General features: G+C 41.3%; 1 protein-coding gene across 3 annotated transcripts in view; it reads right to left on the bottom strand.

Moving 5' to 3' along the window:
• Positions 1–979: 979 nt before the first annotated feature.
• Positions 980–19,763, bottom strand: part of st3gal4 (ST3 beta-galactoside alpha-2,3-sialyltransferase 4) — a 45,753-nt gene continuing 26,969 nt past the window's right edge. The window contains exons 11-13 of one of the 3 annotated variants that reach the window (XM_030067776.1): positions 14,655–14,807; positions 11,759–11,853; positions 980–1,005 (exon numbers count right to left, since the gene is read on the bottom strand). In XM_030067776.1, the coding sequence (XP_029923636.1) occupies positions 11,764–11,853; positions 14,655–14,807 (243 nt within the window). In that variant the 3' untranslated portion in view covers positions 980–1,005; positions 11,759–11,763. Of the gene's footprint in view, positions 1,006–10,872; positions 11,854–14,654; positions 14,808–19,763 lie in introns of those variants that run through there. The other 2 variants (XM_030067775.1, XM_030067777.1) reach the window with 2 other exon arrangements.

The raw sequence follows: 19,763 nt of genomic DNA, 5'->3' as shown, positions 1-19,763 counted from the left end.
GCATTAAATACAAATTATTCAGTCTGCGGCATTAAAATATGAGTTTTGAAAACTTCACTCATCATTCTAAGGAACTTGCTTGGTTCTTTGTCTGAAAGTGTAACACTGAAATTCATTTCTGCTTTCTGCCATAACCATTTCTCACTGCCAAGAAAAGCTTGGTCAGGTCCACCCGCCAGAGCACACTGGCTGGGAAAGTATCCCACTGATCCTAGGCTGTGCATCTATTTTTTTTTTTTTTTTTAAGTCCAGAGACTGGCAAGGTTGCCAGCATACTCTGAAAAAATAAGCTGAGGACACTGCTATGATACAGATTGTCAGACAACTGAAGCCAATGCCAAGTGAAAAAAAAAAAAAAAAGCAAAAGGAGACTCAGATAGCGAATCAACCGTACAGAGAGGAGGGGAAGCTTGTCTGACAGCGCATGCCAACATGGTCATTACTGCAGGGGATGCTCCCTTTCTTAATGAGCCAGGCTCTGAAACCAGCACTGTGCAACTATTACTAATGACTCCTCACACACCCGCATGGAAAAGATGTAGAAATGCTGTGGAGAGGACTGAATTGTTTTTTAAAGATATGCATTTAGGTGATACATCAAAATGACATGAAATCGCATTGCATCTGGATTTAGGAGGAACAGTTAGTCTGGCCTGAGTGAAACAGCGCTTGCATATAAAATGTATTACTTGTTCTATCCAAATGAGCAGGGGCTGCCACATAACAGAATACAGTGAACGTCATAAAGCTTAGACTTTTTGTGTTTTTTTTTTTTTCTTTGATTGACATTTATCACACACTATCTGAGTTGTGAATTGTCCTGCTGCAGTAACACCCCTCCCCCCTCCCCCATCTGGTGTTCAAAGATGGTAAGGACCCGACTTTAAAGTCACTTTTCAGTATTTTTTTCAGTTACAGAATTGCAAATGACTTAGGGCTTTATAGTCCCAGAGGTCAGAGTTGTGTTGTGCAAGTATGCGTGTGTGTGTGTGTGTGTGTGTGTGTGTCCATGCTAATTGGGACAGGAACCAAGGGAGAGTGGATCTCCAGCTGCTCCTCCGTGCCTCTGTACCCCTGGGTTAACTCGCTCCTCTGGGGCCAACGAACACACACACACACACACACACACACACACATACACACACACGTACATACACACACAGACACATAGACACATGCAAAGTGCGCACACACAGCTTCATGGGTGTAACAAAGTGGCTGTAGGGCTGCAGGGAGAGAGCGAGAGAGAAAGAGAAAGGTTAAGAGTGATGGGCTTCAGAAGAGGCTAAACTGGGGCCAAAAGTGACATTTGCTGCTCCACATGTAACTTGCTGTCAAACAGCCCCCAGGATGCTGCTCATCCAGCTCAGTACTGAATACAAAACTGCACTGGCATCACTCACTTTAGATAGACAATGATAAATGACGCTTTGTGGCTTTTTGCAGGCTACAGCCGATAGAAACAGACTGTTAAGAAATGTGATCCAACGGACAGGTCCGCGTTTTGTTTTGACGAGGTTTGGACTACATGGCTTAAAAAAGGTGATAACAAAGTCAACACATTTCTTGGGAAGCACTGCTTGTTTGAACACTGTTCCAGGAATAGAAACACACACACGCACGCACGCACGCACGCACGCACGCACGCACACACACACACACACACACACAGATTCCAGTAAGTGATACCAGATACTATATCATCTACATCATCAATAGGAAATTTCTCAGTTGTTACCATCAGTTGCCCATATTTACTATTTTGAATGTAAATTCTGCCCCCTCCACCCCCACCCCACCCCCAGCATCCGGTCTACATTGATGGTTTGTTACCTAGAGACAGAGATCATAATATCTACTTTATGTAATAATGTGGAGTCAGAGCTGGAAAATGCACTGTTGGCAGTTTCTCATTAGTACTCATGTAGAACCCTTCCTCTAAAACCAACTAATCCTGTTAGCTGGTAACATTCAATGTTATTGCACAGACACTACCATCTCCGTTTTCAGCATTTATCAACCTGTGATTTAAAGGGGTACAAAAGCTGCCCATAGGATTTTCTCAAAAAGCTTCCCACTGCAGTTCTCAAGAGTGAAAATGTGACATAACATTATGAGTGGCCAGGTTACATGTCACTGGCATAACAGCTTAAATGACAACCTCACCCCAGAGGCCTCACCAGGACAACAGTTTCTATTGTTTTTTTTTTTTTTTTTTTTTTTTTTTTTTGTTTTTTCAGAGCACACACTTTTATTTATTTGTTTATTTATTTATTTATTTTTAGGTAAAATAAATTTAACGGCAAAGGGAGAAATATGTTTTGAACAAGTCTCATTTTAATATGGCATGGCTATCCTGACGTAAAGTTACCCTTCTGTAAAGTGAATGGAAGCCAACACTGGGTTTTTTTTTTTGGAAAATGCAACTTTATTTATGTGTTCACACAAAAATATTTCCAAAAATATCTCTGTATATGCAAGAATGCAAAAAAGGCATACATCTTCACAATATGAACAAGCACAAAGAAGCTGAAGGGTCACTGCAGCAGTTTGTTGACATCCCAGAGTCTGCTAAAAATGCAAATCCAAATACAATTAAAAACATCTTAACGGAAGACTGAAGCAAGAATGAAGTCAAATGATGAAAACAAGGCTGGGGACAGAGTACATGGTCAGAGGAGGAGGTTGAGCTCCTACTAAAAGTCACATATGAATAAAAGTTGTTGAAAATACCCACATGATCAAAGTGGCACCTGTGTGAGGTCAGCGCCCACGATGTGAGCATGTGCAAAGAAGCAAAGTCGCCCTGGTGACATCAAATTCAAGAGTGTTTTCCAAAAGTTACATTGTAGGTGGCCATAAATATAATTTTCATGTGGACAGACGATCAAAAGAGGTGCAGTTTCACAAAAATAATTTGTCCCCCTGGAAATGGATGTAGCCTTTCCAGGTTCTTTTTGAGTTCTTTTTCAGTGAAAGTGGTGTAGGTTTACACACAAAATGACTAAAAAATGTTGCACTTGGCGGCTCAAACATAGGTCTTCAAGGAGAAATTGACGATGATTCTTTCAGTGTCCATCGGGAAAAGTCTGAGTAAGCAAAAATGTATTCTAACTGTAAAGGCGTTGAAATAAATAAAACACAGTACCCAAACTTGCAGGTTTGGGAACTGTCATGGGGGAAAAATCCATAGGATTTAGTGGTACCTGACAAAACAAGGTTAGTCCTCCATCATTGCCCAGAGCCTCTGCAAAAAACAAAAACTGTTTACAACGAGACACTCATAGCATGATTTATTGTTGCCTGACTTCTGATCGTGCTTACAGGGGGGCAAAAGCATCGCATTACGGATCCTTTGAATCTTATTAACTTGCGTGACGCCCAGGGAGTTTCTCTCTCAAGATGTAAAGTAATACGTGCTTGAGGTATTATTCAATTTGGTGCCTTGAGATAAGACTCAGATATACAGATTCTCGAGGCTGCCCCCCTCACTCTGATGCACACAGTCTCACATAAAAGTGCCAAGCCCACAATCCATTGCCAAGGTCCTTTTCATTGCCACGAGCCAGGTTTAGCATAAGGCCAGCTAATCAAGGTCCTGTCCCTCAACTGCTTACCGTGGCACTTTTTCTCCCCGTTGGACAGGGTGAAATACAGCATATTCGAGTCAGGTCAGATATTTTCTCTTTTTGAAATAATCTGCTCAGAGGTAGAAGGCAGTACTCAGAGGAAAATGGATTACTTGTCCAAAGCAAAGTACGTGCACGCCTCTCACTCCATTGCCTTGATGCCAACCCTGGATCCCTAACTCCAATTCAGTCATGTCTGGCTCCCACTAATTTCCTTCCACTTTTCTTTCCACCGAGCTTCTTGCCTAATCGTGTAAGAGAGGTAATCTATTTCGCTCAAATTCTGATCCGTAAGCCTGTTAGTGTAAAAATGAATAGCTATAGTGCCTAGGAGAGATTTGAGGGGGTAGAACCATTTCTCCACAACTGCCTGTGCATCCTGGAGCCAGCTAACAAGGGGTTAAGTTCACAGAAATCAGCCAGTGGGGCCAGTGGATGAGCTCCGCTGCTTCTAATGACACCATCGTCGATCACTGTCATTTAAGGGCTCAGGGAGAGGACAGCTTGCATCACTCTCAGTCCAGCCACAGGAGCTGAACTTACAGTACAGTGGGAGTTTTGTTCTCGATGCATCTGTGGCAAAACTGAGACAAACTTTCGGAAAAGGGGTGTAAAAAGACAGTGGCTGTTATGACAAGTAGAAAAACAAATAGTCCAGAGACATCTTGGTGGCTTTACAGTTGAAAGCACACTCCATGTGCTTGTGGCGTCATGGGTCTGAACCCAGTTCATGTCCTCTGACATGTCATCACTTGAATCATTTTTTCCCCCTGCATGCTCTCTAAAGCTGCAAAAATGCCTTTAAAATATGAAAAAAAAAAAAAATAGTCCTCTGGCGACATTTGTGCCTTCACTAGTTACAGCCAGGCTTTAAGTACACAGTCACCAAAACAACATGGCACTTGTGTACAAAACAGACACCCCCATTACCCTGAAAGAACTGAAGAGTGCCTTGTTAACGAAGCTCTTTCCCCCCACTCAAAGTATCAGCATATGAATATCATTGGGACAGGAAAAACATAATCACTTTGAGGCATTATGAAACCATCCACTTCTAGCTGTATTTTTAAATTGTTTTCTGCAGTCATTATTCATGCCTCTGTACTATCAGCAGACAGAGAGAGGGAAAGGGAGAGGGAGAGAGTTGACCTCCTGATAATGTGGGTGGGCATTACCACATCAAGAGGTGGTTGACAGGCACAAAAGGCTTCTGCCCGCTCAAAAAAAGTCGATTGGATATTGAAAAAGTGACAGCACACCATTATGTAAGTGCACATTATATGGCCAAAAAAACATTTTCCCTCTAAGAGCGAAACATGCCTTGCCGTTATAGTAGCTTGGAGTCTATTCAGAGAAAGAAACAATGAGAAATACAGTGAGACACAGAAAGACGAATAGGAAAAAAGGAGGTTAGCTTCAAGAAGTTGCATGCAGTCATTTATTTATCTGTATATAACCATAACAGTATGACCGTGCGCTGCTCGACAGCTCACAAAACATCTGTCTTCCCTGACCATTGGTCTGGATTTACAGTCAACACAACCTGATGAGTGAAGCGCTACCATGTGTCAGCAAACTCATGTTTCCAATAAGAACAATTACGTTTGGTGTGCCATAAAAGAACAAGAGACATAAGGGACTGTCTTTGTTGTGTCCTGCTGGTGTCATCATGAATCATATGTCAAATGTAGTATGGTGTTAAACCATAACGCAAAAGAATGATTGTTGAAAAACACTGCCAATGACCTTGGGAATAACAGAATGAATGGATGGGTGAACGAATGAATGAATGAATGAATGAATGACGTTAAAGTACTTGGAAAATGTCTTCATATAATGGAAGGGCTTGAAAAAACTCTCTTGAGCTATCAGATATTATGAGCATGATTAAAAAAAAAAAGACAAATAAGCACTCCACTGGGCAATGAAGTAAATATTTACCATTTTGTTTTGTGGTTTGAAGTGCAACACTTTTTTTTTTTTTTTTTTTTTGTAGCATTAATCATTTTGTGGGATACCAAATTCATTTTGCAACTTTTCACAGTAGGAACTTTTGCAAGGACACAAATGAATGCATTGCAGCATGCAGATACATGCTGTGAGTCAGAGTGCGCTGGGAGATGCACAGGCAGGGCAGGAGAATAGTAGCACAGCTATGTGTCAGTCTAATTTCAATCAAACTGTCTCCACAGCCTGCAGTGGTTAAGCATACTTACAAGCTAAAGACCTTTTTCACAGCAGCCATTCTGACATGAACAGCAGGTTAAACACAGGTGTTGCTAATGACATTAATTAAGGATCTGCTTCATTCAGGTCTAACAGAGCCAAGGCCATGCTACTGTTCATGCTGGCTCAATGGACAGGCTCTGCTACTCTATAATGGAAGGGAACCTTGAATAATGTCATAGTAACACCTGAGTTTACCCTGATATTTCATTTCAAAATAGCTGTAAAAAAATAGACATGGAAAAAAGTCTGTTGTTTCAACTTCCTGTCGATAGCTAATGTTAAAGATATTACTGTACTTACAGTTTTGTTTTTTTTTTTTGTTTTTTTTTGTTTTTTTTTCTATTGTTTTACATAGCAGAGACTCACTATCCCTGGTCCAATCCCACTTTTCCCTTTTTAGCATGCCATGTGATAAAAGTAGACTGTTGTCTTTCTTCACCTGTGCTGAATCTACTTCACAATATAAGTTTCATTCAGTACTGGCAGCCTCTCTCAATTCATTGCAATGTAAACTGAGTCCTGCGGGACAGTTTAATTCTGTTCGATATTGGAGGGCACAGTATCGAACTTGCTGGACCCTTGTCCGAGTGCGCCAAGCTTCCTGGTGCAGCTTCAATGTGATGTAACACGTGACACTCATTATTCTTTCTTACAACTGCAACCTTTTGGTTTGTTGGCCATCAGTTTGTTTGTCTAATGGCTCTCCATCACAAATTATCATTATAACCAACATATTTAACCAAAAGTTTGACAAACATATGACAACGCCGAAGACAATCTTTGTTTCAAGCCCAATGTTAAAAGAGCACTGCACTCTGTAACCTCCAGACACCCAGTCCCTCAAACAGGGAGCTGCACGGACAGACTGACAGACATAGTGGTGCCAGGATGAAACTCCACCCTCCTGGCACAACAATAGGAGCACGAGGTTTATCAAGTCACACTCCATGTGTAGGGCAAGATCAACATCTCATAGGGCATTAAAGATATAAACATCCCTGAGAACAGCAAATGGAGGCCGAGCAAATCGGTGCACAAACACACATACACACTCATGCAAACAAGGTTAGGATGACTTATGACCAGTGCACCCTGGGGTCATTCAGGAAAGGGCTACTTGTGTTTATAAAAACAGTGCCTTCCCTGACCTGTAACCCTCATCAGTCCCACCTCAAATGACCTCACAAACTCTTTAAAAATTTTCAAACAAGCGTGCCATGCCAAAGTTACAGAACAATCAAATGTCTATAACAATGTGGCATGACAAATTCTTGTCATGCCTTATGGTACTTGTCATTTAAAGTGTTTCTGATTTAACATTTTTTTTATATTTACTGTGCAAAAACAATTGTAAAAACAAAATACAGATCATAACCCCTGTGAACTGTGATAGTAAAGCCTTCACGCTACCCCTAAATTACATCTCAACTGCCCATTTACATTGAATTATGATGTCATTTTTCATCAGATGACTGCAAAGACAAATATTCATATAACATGAAATGCTCCTTTGGGTGTTTATGTGGAAAAAACAACGGCAGTGTTTTAGCCTTTAAATCAGTCGAGATGGCTGACCTTTTGGTGCAGCAACGAATACATGGCAGCGCTTAGCATAAAGTATGATGAATTAGCCTGCATCCTTCAAAAATGCCTTAAATGATTAATGGATAGAAAACATTTGAATGAGATTGGAGAGTCCTGAGCTGCTGAGATTTCTTACACACCACAATGAAGAACAAATATCCCACTAACTACCTTTGACAGTTGTTCTTTTCAGTTTCAGCTGAAATCATGCATTACACACAGGATCTGAGATGTGCTCCTTCGTCGCAAAGCCTCACTGTAGGGAAGAAGGGATGGAAATCACACATTAAATCCGACGTCACATGGAGCCAGTGCCCACGCGAGACTCAGGAAAGGGGCTTTGTGGAGGGAAAGCAGAACCAGTGAGACTCACATAGCAGAAAAGAGGCTTATCTTTTTTTCTTTTCCCCCTCACTCTTCTTATTTCCTACTCATGCTCCTGGTTCCCATGGCAGCAGTGTGTTTGCATGAGCACCTGACTCAGGGCAGCTCTCTTGGCTGTGGAGGAGTAGCAGTGAGCCAAGCCAGATGCCCTCTTTCTAGGTAGCAGGCTACCTCTTCTGTCTCTTCCCACACAAACCAGCCACACTGTGTATCTTCATCTCTCAATGACATGAAGTGAGTTAGCAGAGACGAGAAATAGAGAAGCTGGAATTGGCCTCAGGTGTCTCTACTAGAGAACCGTGTACCTGACATCATCAGGGCAGTGACTCCAGGGAGCACCAGACACCAGTGATGCTTCTCAGGCATTTTGGCCCCTAAAAATGTTTTCCATCTCCTGAGCCCCTGACACAAGCCGCCACCTGCAGAGCTGTGATACACAGAAACGCCTGTTGTGGTCACTTTGAAATGTAGGTTCGCTTGGTGGTCATTTTTTAAAATTAAAAATTCAAGCATGCATTATGATATTTTAAGGTCCCACATATCAATTCGGAACTCCTCCAAAATCATCTTGCGTTGTCTCAAAGTGTCATGATTCCCAGGGTGAGAACTATGATTTAAAAGAAGGATGTTATGCAGGCAGGCTCCGAGCACTGTATTTAGAGAGCAGATGGTGTAATGAGATATGATCACACTGTCAGAGCCTCTGCCTGCATGAGATGGTACTTACACAGCGGCACAGTAATCATCATGCACCATGTATTCTTCGGTCAAATTGCATTGTAAAATCAAAAGCCTTGCATAAGGGGTCATAGTGTACAAGGGATCTCCCTGCGAGTTCAAAGCTATGCATTTTAAATTAATCGTACAGTTTTGTGTAACGGTCAGGTCATTTGGCCACTATAGCACGCATACGTGGGCCTGTGGAGCCCAGGTGGTGCTTTGTGGTGTGACTCCTGCCAGGGTTAGGGGTTCCATTCCCACAGACGCCACCCTTGCTAAAAATATACACACTCACTGCAGCGTAAGGTCCTTTGGAAAACTGTGTACTGTAAATTTCTTGTCAGTTCTCTGGTATTTAAGGCACGCTTTGGACTGGGCATTTAAGGTGTGCTTACAGTACAATACATCCTCCCAAAAGTCTGACCTGATTTCCAGTTGTCGTATAAACAGCCTGCAGACTCACACCATCCTGCTCAATTATGTAACTCAGGGCTGTTGCGTAAGGGAAGTGAACACAGCCCATCAAGCATGACGCGATTGGGCTCTTTCCTCAACACTTCACCATGTTGTTGGGAAAACAAGTGCATATCAACAGCTCATCTGATTCCGGATAATGACCAGTTATCTCAGAGAAATAACAGAGAGCTGAGGTGTATTTGTGTGCGTCTATAGGTCTGCCTATTTGTGCACATTTGTACAGTAATTTGTGTAATATGTGTGTTTGTGCATGCTGCATGCTTGACTGCATGTGTGTGATGGAGGGGTAGGAGGGGTGAGAAGGGTTGGTTTTAACTGACAATTCTTCCTCCACACATAATGGATGGCTCTCAAAGTGAAATGAATGGGCTTGAAATGGGCTAAAAAGAATGTTTTGTGCGCTGTCAGATCTGCTTTCAATTGCATGAAAATCGGTTACCGCCAACAATTGACAATTCTAGAGTTGAATACAGTGGGTAGGCGTACTTCTTCACCCTATTGCAAACAGGATTGCTCCTCTGTATCAATGTGAAGGCAGCGTGGATGAAGGCAAAAATGGAACCCACAACTGCAGGATTAGACCATGCTAGTAAAAACATCCCTTCATAGTGTTGCAGTGGATTTAGCTGGCGTATTAGGAGACACCAGCACATAGTGCAGTACTTGAAAAGGAAACTTCAGATACAAAGGAACCTTCCACAGGTCTGACCTTGTGCTGAAGGTCTTCGCTGCTCTTCAACTGCGTCAGGGTGGTTATCACTCAAGTGCTTCTCTTTGGAGATTTACTTCAACAAAGCTATGGCAATTCACACAAGGATTTCTAAATGTAAACTCACTATATTTAGGGAAATAACCACCCTAAAAACATGTAGCCTTAGCAACCCTGAATAGAAAGGAGCTTTTCTTTCTTTTTTTTTTTTTACAGCACACAGATCCCTTTGACTGAGGGTAAAACAAATCCTCGTCCTCTCAAGATGATCTCACTTGTCAAACTGGACAGCGTCACAGCTCACCGTTATACCAATGCACTGTGCTGTATTAACCTAATTTGTTAAGCGCCAAGGGCTCAACTCCATTCATGTCAACACTAATAAGAGTGCTGTATTTACAGAGGGAAGAAACCATCATTAACATCTGTCGCTGATGGCAAATGTACATTAGTCATTCTCGATAAATAGCAATGTGCAATGTGTTGGTCTTCCAGATGTTCATACATGCATTCTCTCAAACATGTGCGAAGCTAGACATGGTGTTAACATTGCCTGAGGCAGTTAAAGCAAGGCTGCTGCATGACTGCACCATGTGTAGTAAAGTACAGTGTCAACAATACCCCTGTTACTGGTGGGAGTGCTACGCCCTCTAGTGATTAACCGTGATAATGAATAAATGCCAAACAACAGCTCATTGCACGTTCCCTCTGGTCAGCTAATGTGATTTTAATGATTCCCATCCATGCCTGAGCCTGTTTTATAATTCATGTGGATATCATTAACCTGAAAACAAAGCTGAGTAAAAGGGAAAGTGAAAATAGGTCTATCAATGAAAACAGGCTATGAGAACCCAGTTGAAATTCATTTCGATTTCATTTTAATAAAAAAAAAAAATCATTTCATACTGTACAATAAAATATCCAGTGGTGCTATTTAACCAGTACTGTGCTAAAAGGAAAAAAAAATATTTAAATTAAAAAACAAGACAACTGTTAAAATAAGAACAAAAAGAAATACCTCAAACCCATGTGTTATTTCCTTCTCAAGAAGGGGTGAAGTGAATCTTATCTGAGTATTAATCTGAGCAAGAGTTGAAACTGTAGTTCACAAGAAAATGATTTATTGATTCTACAGATGTGTTCTTTATGGCAAAAGATTGACAGATATTGAATTTAGAGGAAATTTAAGTTCCTCAATCCATGAAATTGAAAGTGAATCCCTAACCCCAATGAAAGTGCTGCATAAAAAACAGTGCTGCAGGTTTCAACATCTTGTCGATATGCATGTAAATTCTACCCCAAAACAACTTGCACCGCCCACTCAGCCCACACTTACAGCTCTAGATCTGAAAATTCTTGATTTACATAATTGTGGTAAAAAATAATCCTATATTATCACATGGCCCAAACAACATTGATGGTTGTGAGTTATCCAAAGATCAACGCCGCCAAGAAATGTCAGAGGAGGCTGTGTATCAGTAATACACCACTGTGCGACGCTGCGTAGCACTGAGTCATTACATGAATAAAATCTCCTGCTTGTTAGCATGGAGAGTCATGATTCAAATCTCTTAAAGATAAATGTTATTTAGATTCCAGAGTCATACTGACAGAGGTTATTCGGCTTGACCAATCAAAGGAAAGCCATGAAAAACTTTTAGATCATTTACACATATCTAATTCTTCCAGATCTAACAGAGTATGAGGTGACAAGGAGGTAGAGGCTAAACCTTTGGGAGCTCCACTTATATGTCATTCAGATGACCAAATGGTGGCATATGGAGCCTGTCAGAATAGATTTTGTCCACATTAATGGGCATGTGTCACTACAGATAATCCAGTAAAATGTCTCACACCCCGAAGCACAAGGCACATTAACATCTGGTTTGAATCTGATGAGCCAAACCAATTCAAAGACTTAGTGTTGACTTTAAATTAGGCCTGGAGTAAACCCACCTGGAAAATAATCCAATCTTCTAAATAACATTTACTTTAAGTACCAGGTGTAAAGTTTGTGTGTGTGTATGTGTGTCACGTATGTGGGTGCAGATAAAAAATGGCTCCTGAATCTTCCAGTCTTTTTAAGGCTTCAGCTTCGTGACTGAGGTCGTGGTATGAATCCTGGAACAAAGAAAAGAGGTGCATCAGTGTTCACAGGAATTAGGTGTGACTTGTAGTTTGTATCTATTAGATACAAATCACATAGTTCATTCAGAGATGAAAAGTCAGTAACATGTGTCCAGCTTTGGCAAAATGCCCAAACAAGTAGGTCCAACACTTCATAATAAATGCCAACATTGCCTTACATATTTCCATAATTTCCCACTAAATACTGAAAATGGAACTTCATATTATCAAGTCAGTCACAATCTCTATTTATCGCAGAACACATTTTTACCTACATATATATGTCTGATCTTACTGGGTTTCTATTTCTGTAACATTTCTCAACCCTTTATAACCCGTAACAGGTTGCTAAGAGCAAACTAAAGACCTACTGCTACTGGGACTCTGAGGCCAATTTGCATTAAGTTCATGGGACTTTTTAAAAGCAATCAAAACTACAGGCAGTTAATGAGAACAGTATGGTTAGGGCTATGCTTAGGATGATGGTGTGGGAGCACTGCCTTATAGGCAACTTTTGGGGCAGTAAAATACCATGAGCTCCATGTCTGATGCAGAAGTCTGTCCATTGTAGTCTGGAGATAATATTTTTGAATGCCCAACAGAGCTGTCAGAATGAAAGGTCAGAACCAAACTATGGAGTCAAGAGATACAAAACTATGTTCTGCCATCTTGCTGGAGGAAACTTGTCAAAATAAGTTGAAACTCTGAAACTCATTTGCATAAAACCAAGTTGCATGAAAAAGTTTCATGTGTATCGTCAGCCTGATTCTTCTCACATGAGCACATTACAGCATACTCCCCATATCATCCGTAAAAGTGTTTCTGTATCAGTCAGCAAAAGTCTCATCATGACAGCAGAGTTGTACGTTTGCGAGATTGTGGTGAAATGCTAAGTTGGGAAAAGACTACAACATTGGGGCACGCTCAGGCCTACTAATGTTCATATGACAGGTGACGAAGCCATAAACGACCAGTCATTTTCAAAGAAGAAACCAGCAATATGAATCACTTGCTGTGTTGAATCAGCCAATAAATTGATGTTCATCCTCTGTACATACTGTACTGCTTTCTCTCCAAAGTTACAGTACCTGCTGCAGAGAATGAAGAAAAAAACAACGCTTACTGTCAGCCAGTTTCAAGTTTGAGTTTACCAACTGGTGATAGACTGTGATGAAAAACACAACTTGGCAAAAGGTGGCAGCAATTTTGGGTCCCAGTTACATGTGTGTACTAAAACCTGTTTTTACAAAACTTACACATTAGCTAATGTAGTTAGCAGTCATACACTGTACACATGCTGTATACAAGTAAATGCATGCCTGTGAAGCCCTTGATGATGTGAATTAGACAGATGAATTGACATTTGATGAGAAACTTGGCAATAATGTCGTCCTCAGCAACTGGCCGCTGTGTAGCTTTGTCACCTGTTGTGTGAACAATTCAGCTGCTTTCAGCTTATCTGGGCCCAAGTTCAGCTTGATTTTAGCTAAATAACTGCTTCCACTTGAAAACGGTTACAGAAATAAAATAATCTCATGACAACAGGCAGAGATATATATGCAAACTTGTAAAAATATCTTAAATAGCCTACGCAGGACAGAGACTGTGGAAGTTATGTGAAAACCTGTTAATTTTCCCCATTTGGAAAATGCCTGTGGAACTTCAAGCACACAGCCACATCAAACTTTATTTTGTCACTTATGCCCTCGTGTAGCAATAAGCAAGCCATGCAGTCACTTATGCACTACTCTAAAACATGTACACTGATGACTAAGTATGTTGAGCAGACAATTGATTATGTTAAAAAAAAAAAAAAAAACAGCAGATAAAGGATTATTTCATCAAACCAAGAAATATGAAGTTAACCTGCATTTCTTTGATAGCTAAGTTATATCATATTTTAGCAGTAGCTGGGTGCAGGGGATATTGCTTCCAAATGCTAGTCCAAATGTGTGACTTTTTCTGTACTGCCAACAAACAGGGAGAAACAGGACGTGACCAATTGGACGGCCAAAGACATTCACTTAAATGCGCTTAGAGGCAGTTAGCAGTGGATTTTACCATTACTTTTAGCTCTTTTGTGGATAGCTATTGCAGAGCTGGGACTAGCAGTTAAGTATTGCTGGGCTAATAGCCTCAGGATCATGTTAAATTTTACATTGTGCTTGATATTTAACTTGATACAGACAGGCTTACAGCAAGCTACAGTTTGGCTTCATACAGTTGTGAGGATGGCACTCATTGAATTTATTACCATTAAGGAATATCCTTCTTGTTTTTGCACCATATTTTACTATTGTAGTACTTGCAATGGGTCTATTTTTTTCCTGCACAGTAAACAGGAGGAGAAGGGAGCAGCTGCTACACAAGTGAAGATTTACTAGATCACCAAACAGCAATAAGATAACTAACATTACGGTCAAGTCACCCACATGAAAACCCACAACATAATAAGGTAAATATTGGACCAACAGTGCAGAGGGAGGCTATCACAGAACTGCATTCAGTAACTTCACCCTGGGCTTCCAACACAGAACTTTGTGTTTAGGGTGAATTACTCCTTTAAGAAACACCAAACTGTTCCACAGGGTTTTTTCTGTGATCCACAGATACTAGAAAATACCTTTCATATATAAATTTATTCAAAATGTTCATTCAAGGAAAAAAAAAAGTTAAACTTCATAGGCCCTAATTTGGCTCTTAAGCACATGACTACGCCTACACTGACCAAATGAGCAAACTGCATCAGCAGCAGACACACACTGCAGTGCTTGAAACAGTGGATTGCTACTCACCTTCATAGACCTCATTGTGTCATATCCATAGTAATGGATAGGATGCTTTTGGTTTTTGGAGGTGGGGTATCCGAAACCAGCAACATGGACCACGTCACAGTAGTTGAGAGCCACAAACACAGCTAGGATACCAGTGGTTGGATGCACCGGCTTCTGAAACAAACAAAACCTCATGACAGCCTACTAGTGTGACTGCATTTGTGCATCTTGCCAAAACATTATGATTTATTGTGAGTTTGTATCTTGGACAGGCTGGTAACAGCTGCGACAGCAACGAATGAGCAATAGTCTCCCCACCAGCATCAGCTAACATGCAGGTGTCCTTAAGCAGTGCAATCAGTGCAAATGCTTTGACAGCAGAGAATGGAGGTTTTACTGGGTAGCTCACAGGAGTCAATGTGTATAATTGGATAATAGTGTAATGTGAAACAGATGGATGTTGAAAATGTACATGCATTCTCAGCAAACCACTGCACCTGAAAAATTAATGCCATGAAAAATTGTCTCCACATTTTTGCAATCTAGACGAAGCGACTGAAGCACCACAATGCATCACCTCATTTGGCCACTAGATGGCACTGCTAGGCTGCTACAGCTGCTAAGTTCCTGTCCTTTAGTTTAACAGGCACAGCATGAAGTTTTTCCTTAGGAAGATCCTTTTTTACATCACTACATGACTTGATGCAAATATCATCTTAGAGATATTTGGTATTAATGGTATAGTGCCAAACAATGCAGACTCAGAACCAAAGGGAATGGCCGTGACGTTGCATTCAAACCAAACTGCAAAGCTAGAATACATGAGTTAATTATTAACTAAATTCCCCTTACCCTAACCCTAACAAATTAGTTCACTGGAGACCTTATGCCTAATTTTAGACTTGAGAGAGAAAGAAAAACTGCCATGGTTATCAAGTTAAGGCAATTTCTGTCCTTGTAGCACAGGAAGATGATGAAAATCTGCCTCTTTTATATCCAGTAGACTCTAAAGCTAACATATTTTGATATCAACTGTAAACTCCAGACTCTTTACCAGCAAAATGACTTTTATTGTATATAAAATCATGGCAAAATACTGTTTGGCTACGTGCCAATTCACAATGAACACTGTGGCTGACTGTTGATTTCCTGTACCATTCTGTGCCATTCATCTTAAGCCACTTCATTTTGCATTCAGTCTTTGAAGTAGTCTTGAAAAAGTGCATAACAATAAAATCATGCTACTGGATTCCAGCATATTTTCACTTCAGAAGAACTTCACTTTCACTACATGAGAGTCAAGTGGCATTATGTGAAACATTTGGAGTCATCTGCCGCATATTTCAAGGACGGAGAAAATCTTGAAAAGACACACTGAAAATAAGTGGTATTATCTTTCTGCATGTATTTTGAAAAAAACTATTTAAATTCAATATAGAGGTTGAATGGCTTTTTGTGGTATTTCTGCAGTCCCTAATGCTGTGCACAGAAACTTTGCTGTGTTGTTTTCTGCTTCACACACAACTCTGTCAATGATTATCCATGTTCACAGGGGCAAAAAGGAGAATCATTTCCATATGAACTGGTGATGGAGCAGAGTCTCTCTTTCCATCCCAAAATCCAAGGCGTTGCACACTATCCTAATAGCCTTTCTGTAACCCTCCTCTATCTTTTTCATGTCATCATAAAGTTTCCTCTACTGTTTCCAAGGGAATTTCTATTGTCCACTTTCCCAGTGGTACATGCGCTGATGTTTACAATGGCCTTGTCTCTACTTTTCCACGTTGTACTACCATACAGGGCCAGCCAGGGTCCATCATTGCCTAAGAGTTTAATTTCTACAAAAAACTAAAGATCCTTTGTCAAATAACGATGTTTCAGATGAAACACTGATGTTTTGATGATATCACATTTATTTTTAGACACTGGGCCTACAAGTCCCAGTAAAGGCTCCAGCTGTGAAAAATAGGCTATTGACGTGGTGAAGAAAAACATACTGTCTCTACTCAAGGTTTGGTTACAAATAAAGACATTCTTTGTGGTAGAACTAGGACAGCAGGCTCTTCCAACACAAATGGCTGTGGGACCTTCTCAATGACCTTGGAGGCTTTTGTGATTGTGATGCAAGCATAACACATCAGTCAGTCACATGTTCATATTACTGTGTGTGTGTGTGTGTGTGTGTGTGTGTGTGGGTGGGTGTGTGTGTCGGGTGTGTGCCAGCCTTTATCAATGAGATTAACAGTGAAATTTGCCAGCTTTCTGCACAAACAGCAAAAGAGAAAAAAATAAATCACTCTCAGATCTATGCAAATCACACTTCACACACGAGCTGCCGATCTTTATGCACTGATGAATCTCAAAGCCTGGCTATGACTGGTACTTCTGCAGCACCATTGCAAAACCCTCAGCCTTACGAGTCGTCTTTAATACACATATACACTTCCTGTATAAGAAAGCGAGAGAAACTCAGAGGGTGTGAATCACACATGTCACCCATGACTTCCACTGACTAGCATTCAGTATCAGCACATTTGCAGTTGAATTTAATTTTCTTATGCTGCTTTTCCACTGCATAGTACCTGCTCAATTTGACTCTACTTGCTTTTTTTTTTTTTTGGTTTTTCATTGGGCAAAAGTTGATGATAACTCCTGGCACTTGGTACTTTTTTTTGTACCACCTTCGTGGGGTTTCCAAGCTGAGCTGATTCTAAAAGTGACATGAAAACACTTGTACACATTGAACAGTTGACAATCTATATAAAAAATAAAAATTTCAGCAAATCTACTGGCTACGCTAATATTGTTCATGTGAAGCAGCCATTTCAAATTAGTCTTGTTGATTTGTTGAAAATAAAACACTGATGTGGGGCGCTGATAGAGAAGGGAGAAAAAAACTAGTCAACACTCTAGTCAACGTGCTACCTGGCGTGGAAAACGAAATCCAGACAGTAGAGTGGAGCCGAGTCGAGTAGAGTCAAGTTGAGCCAGTACCATGCAATGGAAAAGGGGCATTAGAGCTCAATGTAAACGCATGCAAACACTGCTGTAGTGATATAGATGTAGCAGATCAAAGCAATCTGATAGTCTAAAGAAAATGAAGCTCAGCCTGTGTATTTCCTCTATCAGATGTTAAACCAAATCAGGCAGCTAATGCACCGAGCACGAGTGTCTTTTCTTTTTCCACAAGCTGATAAGCACCCCACGATGAGATACAGCTGACATTCTGTGTGTATTAGCCTCATGTGGTCACCAGCACACCCGCGCACATCAGCGCTCTGTAGCAGCCCGGCACATAGTTTGGATGCAGGCCCATGGAGCCTTGGTGAGAGGGGCAAGAGGGGCCGCATACTGTCACCACTGCAGGCCAGAGATCTACAAAGTCCCGTGTTTGGGAACAGGCAGAGTGATGGAAAAGAATATATAGAAAGAAAAGACAGGCGGAAGGGCATTTGCTACCTGTGACATAGTGAGATAGAGAGGGAGAGAGAGAGAGAGAGAGAGAGAGAGGGTTTGTGTGTGTGTGTGTGTGTGTGTGTGTGTGTGTGTGTGTGTGTGTGTTGCGTGTAGAGGTCCTTGTGTATCTGGCTCACTGACTGGCGGAGGCATTAGTCAGCTTTACATCACTCAGCCCCATCTATTGTGTCGTTCAGCTCTGTCTGTCTCGCTGTTGCCTTCACACAGGCCATGGGCTGGTGGTCTCTGTGGGTGTGTGTGTGTGTGTGTGTGTGTGTGTGTGTGTGTGTGTGTGGATATCTGCCAACATGGTGAAAAGGGAATGGAGAGGGGTCTGCTACAATCAGGACTCCTGCTAGTATTCGGCGGTATGAGAAATGCACGAGATTCAGAGGGGGAAAGAGGCAGAAAGTGATGTGAACACGAGCAGGATGACATTGAAACCGCAAGTTATATTTACTACTTCATAGAAAAATAAGCCCCCCCCTCTTGAAATGACCTCACATGACTTCTACTTCCTGTGAAACGGAGTCACTTAAATGGTGACATTATCCTGCACTAGAGGGTTAAATTAAAATTTCAACCAATAAAACCTTGCCGAATCTTCAAACATCCTCTCTCATCCAGATATCAATTTGAATAAAAATGTGTTTCTATACCAAACTGATATCCTATTTGTTTGCACTTGAGAATGATCCTTCCCTGCACCATGTCCCACCCAAACATCCTGTTTCAACTGGAAATACATAAAATCAAGAAAGTAAGAGTCCATTTCATGGGGTGTTAAAGGTGTTCCCTAAACACAATGTGATGGATAACTGTAATGAGGACATGTTAAGGTGCTGGACTGCACTAATGCAGTTGAAAACATTTGCTACAGTTTTGCAGACATTCTGAAAGGAGGACAGGAACAGAGGAGGGATAAAGAGAAAGAGAGAAAGTCTAACTGTGCAGTGCCCACAGCTGGGCAGTGCTGGCCAGTTGGCCAAGAGACAAAATTTAGCATGTTTTGTGGGCTCTGGGCCAAAACAATCCTATCAGATACTGAGTATTTATATACGTATTAGATAAAAAAGACCTATAGAAAATCAGGATGCTTTTTCATTTGATAGATATCTGGAGGGCCAAATGTTTTCTTCAGAGGGCCTGATGTGGCCTGCATGATTTTGGCCAACCATGCTCTAACCAGCATGTTCGGTCCAACAAATAAACAGCCTGCATTCCCCGAGTCCTTTCTGCCGATAAATCCCTCCATCTTCCCACTCCTCCTGCCCACCATCCTCTCCTCTTTGGCCTTCTGCGCAGATGGTTCGGAGCTCCTGTGGGGCGGGCCCGCTGATCGCCCGTAGGACCCCTGCCTTCCCACTGTTCGCTTCTCTCCTGCACCAGCCAGTTGTGTTTGTGTTGCAGTTCACAAGGGTAACACCCCCTCACTCTTTAACAAAAAAGGCTCATGAGCAAGGAACAAGCAGAACCAAAACAAAATCTGGCTTCAGTCCAAGTCAGAGACGATCCCCACCAAACACGGAACAAGTCCACTTGGCAGATGGGATGCTATGGGCCAATAAAAACATCACCATACATGAGTAATAGCCCAAGTCAACTCCCATGCTATTTCAAAATCCAAGCGACTTAGCCAAAGAAGGATTTAAGGTCCAATTTGTGAAACAATAA

Source organism: Myripristis murdjan, chromosome 13 (assembly GCF_902150065.1).
Source record: "Myripristis murdjan chromosome 13, fMyrMur1.1, whole genome shotgun sequence".
NCBI lineage: Eukaryota > Metazoa > Chordata > Actinopteri > Holocentriformes > Holocentridae > Myripristis > Myripristis murdjan.
Note: the sequence above shows the minus strand (reverse complement) of the source record. Positions and strands in the feature narration are given on the sequence as shown.